This window comes from Lingula anatina, chromosome 9 (genome assembly GCF_051362555.1).
Source record: "Lingula anatina isolate TDL-2025a chromosome 9, LinAna3.0, whole genome shotgun sequence".
In the NCBI taxonomy this organism is placed as follows: Eukaryota; Metazoa; Brachiopoda; class Lingulata; order Lingulida; family Lingulidae; genus Lingula; species Lingula anatina.
The window spans coordinates 16,070,442-16,079,483 of record NC_141775.1 but is presented as its reverse complement, the minus strand read 5'-3'; the positions used below and the strand labels follow the sequence as shown (position 1 = coordinate 16,079,483).

The 9,042-nt window shown below is 38.3% G+C and overlaps 1 protein-coding gene across 1 annotated transcript; it reads left to right on the top strand.

Annotated features, from left to right (window-relative positions):
- LOC147759985 (hillarin-like) lies at positions 1 to 8,442 on the top strand. Its single transcript, XM_086994925.1, has 5 exons — positions 1 to 180; positions 2,127 to 2,261; positions 5,041 to 5,126; positions 5,468 to 5,611; positions 6,069 to 8,442. The coding sequence occupies exons 1-5, from the start codon at positions 157 to 159 to the stop codon at positions 7,492 to 7,494; spliced, it is 1,815 nt and encodes a 604-aa protein (XP_086851051.1). The 5' UTR covers positions 1 to 156; the 3' UTR covers positions 7,495 to 8,442.
- Positions 8,443 to 9,042: the final 600 nt, after the last annotated feature.

The window sequence follows — 9,042 nt, the reverse complement described above, 5'->3', positions numbered from 1 at the left end:
AGGAGATACAAGCGCGACCAGCTTGCTGGAGAAAAGTAAGCACATTGATGACGAATACCAAAGCCGTCTTGACGAGAGAATGCAGGAGCTGATGCGATCTCTAGAACAACAAGAGCAAGAGGAGCTTGCCAAGCTGGTGGAGAACACAGCAAAGAGATGCTATCACTGATAGCTGAGAAGGTTAGACTGTAATAATAATATTCTTTATTTATTGTAAAATCCATAAAAAAATGTTCAGTAAATATAACATGTGTAAAATGAACAGAATAAGATGAACAGAATAAAGTCAACTTTACACAGGATGTACGATTCAGCCGATTTGTGTAAGGCATCGTAAAGCTCACCAAATCGTGGAGACCAGGGCAAGTTGGACCCCAGGGTAAATTAGCCTCCCGTCAATTTACGAAAAGTAACTACGAGGTAAAAAAATAATTAGCCACATACTCTTGTAAAGTGACTGTAGCCTACAATGCTAAGGAAGTGTCCGACGTTAAAAAATTTTACTTAAGCGGTGAGTCGGAATAAACGATTTTTGCACCTAAAAGTAATTTTGTTTTAAAGATTAAGAAATCTATTTTCATAGGCTTTTGATCGAATATAATAGGCTATATGTTTAGGCCATCAAACCGAAGCTGATTGTTTCAAGTTTCACAGAGATGTATGATCGTTGCTCATTCTAGCACCATAAATGGCTGCCATCCTTTAAAAAAAATGCACTCGGGGCTAGTTGTCCCCCCTTGACTCGGGGCAAGTTGGACCCTCATATTACCCACAAACCTTGGCGAGCAACAGAGTTAGAGACTATTGTTGAAACAAACTAGTTTAAAACTGAATTTGTTACTTTCTTTTAAAACGAAAAGTTATAATTCGTTTTCATTCATTAAGAACTTGATTTATACCATTATTAATTTATTTTTAATTAAAACAAAATAAATTTTATTGATTAATATTTTGGTTCTTGCAACACATACAACGTGACGTACAGAAACCTCAATAAATCTGCCTCATTTGAACTATTTATTCATCAAAGACTCTCAAAAATCAATTTAATAAATTTAAAATGTATTCCAAGGTGTTTACATGGGATACTTACTTCATTTTCGTATAGGGTGCCAACTTGCCCTGACCCTGGGGCCAACTTGCTCGTGGTGGGGCAAGTTACCCCCCTCGACGTAGACCTATAACATCTTCTTTTTTGAGTTATACAAGGGGGGGTTCGGTCTAGATTTCCTGACTAATTAAATGTTTGAAAATTTAATGAAATATACTTTTGAAAGACAATTGAAAAGAAAAATAATAAACGGTCCCCCTCGTATTGAAAGCGTTTACGTATTTTAAAGCTGCCATTATCTATACCCCAAACCTACTCTAGATACAGCGAAATCTCGCTTGATTTTACGAACAGTTTGAGTCATCCCGGAGAGTTTCCGGCCCCATAGTTTGAATATCCCAGAGGTAAGTGTGCTAGTGCTATCAAAGTGAATACAGCTGTTGCAATAGAAGCAGAGGACTAAATTGTGATAGTGGTGAAATTCAAGTCGTGGGCACATTATATGCATGTGTATTTGTATATTTTCATAGGATGTTTATGCCCATTTATCTCAAATTGATGAAGTTTAAAATAGATATAGTCACTTATTTTAGCTATTTTTAACGTGAAATTCTTATTTTATTCATTATGACTCTATTTGGTAATAGTGTAGCGTATTAATGTCTTTAATTTTTATTCGTTTATTATTTTATTTTATTTCATTTATTTATTTATTTATTTATTTATTTATTTATTTATTTATTTGCATCTCTACAAGGCGGTTAAGTAAGCAGGATAATTAATTGACTGGTTCACAAAGTTTCGTTTTTTCTTTCTGCTTAGACACTATGTTTCCACCTTGTGGGACTCATAAATGGTAAACTCTCCCTACTTGTTATGCAGTGCTTCTTAGAAACAGTGTTGTTTAGAATTTACAATAACCACATTCGCAAGGATAATCCCATAGCGCGGCATTTTGGTTTCGGGGTTTTGACCACAGCCCCCCACCACATATATGATCTTTATGTAATCTTTATATGATAAATGAGCCAGCCATGTGTTTCTTAACTCACAATAACACGTTGAAACATTTCAGGAAAGAGCAATCGACACAGAGAATGATTTCAACAGATCTTTACCGCCAGATGTCGCTCCACCAGAGGTTAAAAAGATGGACTTCTTTGAAAAGTCGGATTCTGCTGTCCAACGCCTCGATATGCAAGCGATCGAGGTCAGTATTGTATGGCTTTATTTATTTATTTATTTATTTGAATGCGTTTCGATTATATGAATTTTCGCCATTCACTTAACCACAGGGTATTCTAAGCCTTTTTTATCATCCAGATGCCGAAATGTAGTTTTTTTCCTGCATCTTATTATTCAACAATGCACTTATCTTTGTTTTGATTTAAAACAATAAAAAAAACCCCCAAAATATAATCTATCGGTGTGGGGCGTAACTTCATCCCTAAAAACAGATTTTTTAAAATTAAACAAAGACATTATTTTGCTTTATCAACGATAAAATCTGAACAAAGACTTTTAAAACGAATCTTTGGCAGGATTTTGGAGTACTAAATGGTGTCATTAAATTGGCGTTGAAGCGGTGTTCGTAGGTTGTCAGGTAAAGGAGAAATTTGCGAAACCAATCTTTCAATATTTTATCACAAAGCCGCAATTATGACCTCACTCGTAAAATAACATACGTGTAAATGTTAATTAATTAAGTCACTGAACACTAAAGATTTATCTATTATCCAAACGAATGTATGTGAGGCAGTTAATGAGGAGCTTTGGCAAAGGCTAACAGTATCCGTAACTAAAAGAAAAAACAAAAAAATGTTTCTTTTAGACTCTTCCTACCTCAAAACGCCTACATTAGTGAATGAACCTGTGCAGATGCCAAGACGAAATAAAACTTACAGAACGGTATACAAGTGTCAACGTTGACTGATTAAAATAAATCTATTTTATCTTGATTATTTAAATATCTATTGATATTCTTATTTTTATTGATCAGTAATTTTATTTGAATTCTATTTATTGATCTAACGCTTCGTGCGTTGCCAGGGTAGATAATAAAGTTTGACCTTTAAAAAGGATGAAAGTCGATCACTGTGTGATGCAAGAACAAAACATGCTTGTATAAGTCTATAACACATGCCTTCTGGAGGAAAGCAGCCAGACGTGTCTTATTGTGTTGCTTTAGAAGAAATAACAATGAGTCCATTTGAAAAATATATACCTTCAGCAATCAAAACATAGATTTGCCACAAAGTCTTATTTTAAGTAAGGTGTGTTGAAGAATCATGTTCTGGAAATGGACAGAAGAAGCTAGTTTTATAAGGGGCGTACGTCAGTGAAACCATTGTACGAGAGGGTATAGCAGCCTTTGACAGGAATAGTTGTCCGCTAGTGAACCATATACAGTTCCCCATTTAATTTTGAACAGGTGACATTCGCCCCACATACTAACCCCAATACTCCGACTAACCCTAATCTGTACTAGCCTTATGAGAGTCCTGACTTCCATTCCTAGGACTACCATTCCTGTCACACCGGCTAACCCTAACCTGTACTTATCATATGGGAACCTGGACTTCCATTCCTAGGACTACCAGTCCTGTCACAAAGCCAAGCCAACCGTATGGCTGGTACTCTCTGACCACAGGGTGCGCTAGTATTCTGGTACAAAATTGTTGAAAACCCAACAGTGTGATTCTGTACAGTATTTTAGTGGGGTTGTGATATCAGAGGGTATATGGTGGGGTGGGTGGGTGGGTGGGTGGGGGGGTTGCTGGGGTGAGGTGTAATCTACACAGGGTGGGAGATGGGGGTTGAGATAAAATATGTCTGTTTGGGCTTAATAACCAGGCTAAGAATTATCAGTACATCGGCTGAATACCCTACGAGAGCAACGAGAGGAGGATGAAGAGTGTTTTTTTCTATCCAGGACAGTAGGGAACTGTGAGACTAAGCAATAATAATAATAATAATAATAATAATAATAATAATAGGGGGGTTGAAATAAAAATGTTTGGTTTGGACTACCTACCAAGGCTACGGATTCTCCGTCCACCGGCTGACTACCCAATGAGAGCGACGAGTGGAGTTGGGAGGGGACAGGATTTATCTATCCAGGACAGGGGTGCTGTGAGACCAAGAATGTCCTGCTTCGTTTACCTACCAAGGTCCAGAAAAGATGAACCTTTATTATGTGTACAGCAGCAGAAAGCTCTGCCAGGGAGACGCTACGTTTGTTACGTCGTCAGCTGTAGTTCATTAAAAAATCTCACGAATCCTCACGAATCCTGAAATTTGTCGATTCCTGGCGATTCGTGGGATTCGTGGTCTGTGTGAAATAGGGGCATAATCCAATTAAAAAGATTTGTTCCGTTAAGACATAATTTTAAACTCTGACAAACCGTACAGCCAAACTCGACTTTTGAAATAAATTAAAATGAACAAAAAAAAGCAATATTTGAATATGAAAAAAAAAAACAATGAAATGTTTCATAACTATGAAATTCGACAGACATATCTTGTTGAAAACATTTTGACGTTGGCGACGCAAACAGGAAATGTGGCTTCTGTGCACATATCCCCAGTGAAATTCATAACCGTCGTTACAAGCTATTGCTTCAATTTTAGTAAAAATCTGTCAGTATTCATCACCAGACCAAATGTTAGTGAGTGAGACGTCTGCACCTGGGAATTATGGCCAATTTTGTGACTTTTTTGTTGTTTTGACAAAGTCACGAAATTAAAACAGCAGTTCCACTCTACGACGAGATTGACTCACTTTCCTTACCAGGCGTACATTCGTATATTCTCTTGTAATAAATAAATAAATAAGTAAATAATTACAATGGGCTTAATTGTAGAGAGAAGGATTTTTATCATATTGTTACATTTTTACATTATTCATGCTTCTTGATATCCTTGGGGAAAGGTTGTTTTCCTTCTTCAAGCGGGGTATGACTAAGACTTTTTTACTATTGTTATTAAAGGTTGCGAAATCCGACGATTTGACTACATTTACAGACCTTGTAAGGAACCTAACCAAGGACTGCTGTAACGAATTAGAAAAAGCAAGGTACTAATCATTCTTATTATAAATATTACTGAAGGTCAGCATTGAATTCTGATATCTGTTTTATTTGATTTTATTTATTTTGATTTTAATTAATTTTAATTTTAATCTTATTTATTTATTATTTTCCTGAACAAACACACACTGAGCATGATTGCAATTGCATATTAGAAAAATGACTGATTTTTTTAAAGAACATTTGCCTATTTTATCTCATATAATACTTAGTGAAATTCTTAGGGCAGATGCAACATCATTGATTTTAACATTTCTTTAATCTGTTTTTGCGCTGTCTAAACCAAGGTGCACGTTTGTTTAACGTTGTTAATGTTACATGCTTTCAGAGCCATATTCCGTTGGATTACCGTAAAGAACCTGAACAAGATGGAGTTCAGCGATGACCTTGACCCAGACACTCCCCTGGGACTGCTTAGAGGGATCAAACTGGGGATTGAAAGTTATCATGTTCTTTTTAAACGACTATGCAGGTAAACCTCAGTGCCTCTTTTGTCTCATGAAACTCTATACCACTTTCAGTGAATATTTTATTCGAGGAAACCACCTGCAACGTCGAGGGTGGGCTAAACTGTATTCTGGATTCTGGGTTGGGGGGGAGTTGGCATAGCAAGTACCCCTCAATCTTATCTTTGGTGGTATCCACCTCTTCTTCTTATTTTTCTTGAACTTCTTTTCTTCTTCTTTTCTTTTCTCAAGGAAACCCTGTTCCCTCATTCTAACAGTGAACTGAATGTATCAGTCGAGTCTTTCTTCATTATGACTGCTTATTTTCGGGGATTCAATTAAAGTGATGTAACTTTTTATTATTTATTTTTGTCATTTCAAAAACATTTTTTTAGACATTTATCTAGTCTTTGTTCCTTAAAGCTGCCTTTTTTCGGGAAGTCAATTAAAAGTCATTGTTATTGTTTTTATTTTTTATATTAGTTACGCTGGAATTCACTGTGAGATCATCCGTGGGTACTCGAAGGGTTCTGGCTACAAGGCTGGTCGTAAAATGTCCAGGCGCTTCAGAAATTCCTGGACAGCGGTCTGCGTGGACGGGTCTTGGCACTTCATCAACTGCCAATGGGGTGCACGATTCACCAGGGGGAAACATTTTGAGGACGAACTAGGTCAAGGTCAGATCACATCACCAGGTCAAGGTCAGGGGAATGTCATCAACGAAGAGCTTCAATATCGGTGTGAGGAGTTTTATTTTCTCACAGACCCCGAAGATCATATTTTTGAACATTTTCCGGACGACAAAAAGTGGCAGCTAATGGAGCCTGCCATTTCCATGGAGGAATTTATTAGACTCCCGGTGGTAAAGGCGCCATTTTTTAACAAAGGCCTGCGCTTTGCAACCCGGTACATATCGATTCTATGGACACACTCCGGCAGGGCTGAGGTGAGAATAGGAGTGCCGAATGCCAGTCGGGCAGACTTTGCTGCTAAAATTGACCCACACCACCCCCCGTCTGCAGCTAGTCGAGAATCGGGGACAGGAAGCGTTCTTAGTCGAAGAATCGACAACGAGGTTCTTTTCACTGCCAAAGTCCCACAGCCAGGCATATACTTTTTCAAAATATTCGTAGCAGACGACCCTTCGACCACCATGGAATGCGCATGCGTGTTTCAGATTAACTGTACTGACGTCGACAAATCTTCTAGCAGACGTCATTATCCAAATGTACACATTTTGGGTGCCACTGCACATGCCAAGGGCTTGGGCATTTCTCCTGTAGCTCGTTTTGACCCATACGTTGTACATGACAAAGAAAGTGATTATTGTTTTCGAATACTTACAAAAAGAAACTGCCGAATTTCGCATACTTTCGTATATTTTGGGAAATCGGTGTCGTCCGCTCTGGAGAACACTCAGTTCGCCATGATCTACGAAAAAGACCCAGATCACGTGGGATTCAGATTAAGAATGATAAAAAACGGATTTTACATGCTTTCTGTTTTCGCTGCGGAATTAGACTTGAATGTATCCCAAATCTCAGTTTCGCAGTCGGCAGTGGAAGACCAATTTGAGTGTGTTTACCGCGTGCTTGTTCGCTGCTCTGTGCCGTCTATGGAACAATGCCCCTTGCCCATCGCGTTAGGGCGCTGGGATGTAGGGGTTCTCCATCACCCTTTCACGGGGGTCCTTGACGCCGGAAGCCTAATAAGTTTCAAACTTCAGGTTCCTGGAGCGCTACAGGTCTCCGCTATGGTGAACCGGAAATGGCAACCGTTGCCTAGCGACGGGAACACGTGGGATGGAACAGTTTATACAGGAGACTGTCCCGGGAAGTTGAAATTGTGCGCCAAGTATGACGAATCAAGGGGGAAATATATCCCTCTGTTTGAGTACACCGTAATCTAGCTGAAAGTTGGTGGAAAAAGACGGTTCAGTTTAAAACATTTTTTTTTAATAATAAAATGTTGTGAAGTCAACCAGTCCCAATGCACCAGAGCCCCTTACAATACACGGCTAAGGGCAGATCCAGAGATATATTTCAGTCAGTCTTCTAAATTTATCTTTGATTCATCCTTCACCTTTGACCGCCTTTCGACAGGAAAAATTAGATATCCGTTAATATAAACGTGAAACCTGTATAAGTACTCTTCCCAGAAGGCAATCCACTTACGTCACGGTAACCCCCAACATCTATAAATTTAATGGAGGAAAGACTCTGTTACAACCAATATTTGGGCTTGTTCCCATAGATGTCATCGGTCTACAATGTACGTAGATCGAACTTAATCTGTAGGGACTCTCGCTGAGTGCCATCAGCTTAACTGAATCACATGCTTCCTCTTATTTCCATCGTACGCGTACAGTCACCAGCTTTTCTGTTTTCAACTAAACGCCTATAAGAGACGTGTTAATCTGTAAAACTGATTGCTTTTTGCGAGATTCCCCGCGGAGTTGGATCGATCTCCGTAGGCCAATGGTGTCTGTGGGAATGCGCTCTTGGTTTCATCAAAAGGGTATGAACTGAAAGGGTGGAAAGGAGAATACCGGGGTGGAGGGGGGGGGGCAGTTGATTACTCATCATGTTAAAAGTTTTATTTATCAAATGGTTTTGTGAAAGGAAAACTACTGTCATTGCTTACTTCAGTTGTAGCCTTACTTTCTGTAGAAGACTCATATTATGCGTTTATGACAGCAAATGAGTAATAATATTATGTTAAAGGCAGTTTTTAGATACCGAAAATGTTGCTAAGATCGCACTTTGTGTCTGGTATGAAGCCCTTCTACATTTAGAATAGATTGTCTTTTTTATGTTCGAAATTATTTGCTTATTATGCAATAAAAATATATATGTCAGATAGTTTTTACTTTTGAACCATGACTTTGAACTGAGAAGAGGGGGTGGAACCTAATGCATGGTTATATAAAAATAAAAATAAACAGAAATCAACATCAACTGCAAAGGAGGAAAAAAAATTAAAAAACAAGTTCCATCAGGGAAAATGAAGGCAAATAGGGAAAATAGTCCACAACACCTTTGAACTCCTCAACCTCGGATACAAAATACTAATGTGTCTGAGCCTCAACTTAACCAAAATGTCCCTCTTGTGTCCCAAATATTTTAATATTAAGACACCCTGAAGTTCAACGTTTATATTATAGTTCGTTAGTTTTAAAATGACAAGTTTGGCCAAAGTGGGTAATACTCCCTAGATCGCAAACCTCAACCTCAGATACTCATTGAGTCAGGGGTTAAACGTTTAACCCCCAAAATAAATTTCCCAAAGTCCAAATGCACCTTTTCAATATCAGGGGCAGGATGGTGACCCCATATTTCACATCCATAATTGGCGATACTAGATATATAAGTGTCAAACAAAGATAAAGCGGTAGTATGGTTCAAGCTCATATCACTACACTTTCTAAACAAACTGAACATGGCTTTGCGGCATTGTA

What these genes read in the sequence shown, in the direction of transcription:
- LOC147759985 (XM_086994925.1), top strand. Translation starts at nt 157, where the DNA reads ATGCTATCACTGATAGCTGAGAAG. An exon ending in AACGAATTAGAAAAAGCAAG is followed by an intron (nt 5,127 to 5,467) that starts GTACTAATCATT and finishes ACATGCTTTCAG; the next exon opens with AGCCATATTCCGTTGGATTA. An exon ending in CTTTTTAAACGACTATGCAG is followed by an intron (nt 5,612 to 6,068) that starts GTAAACCTCAGT and finishes TTTTTATATTAG; the next exon opens with TTACGCTGGAATTCACTGTG.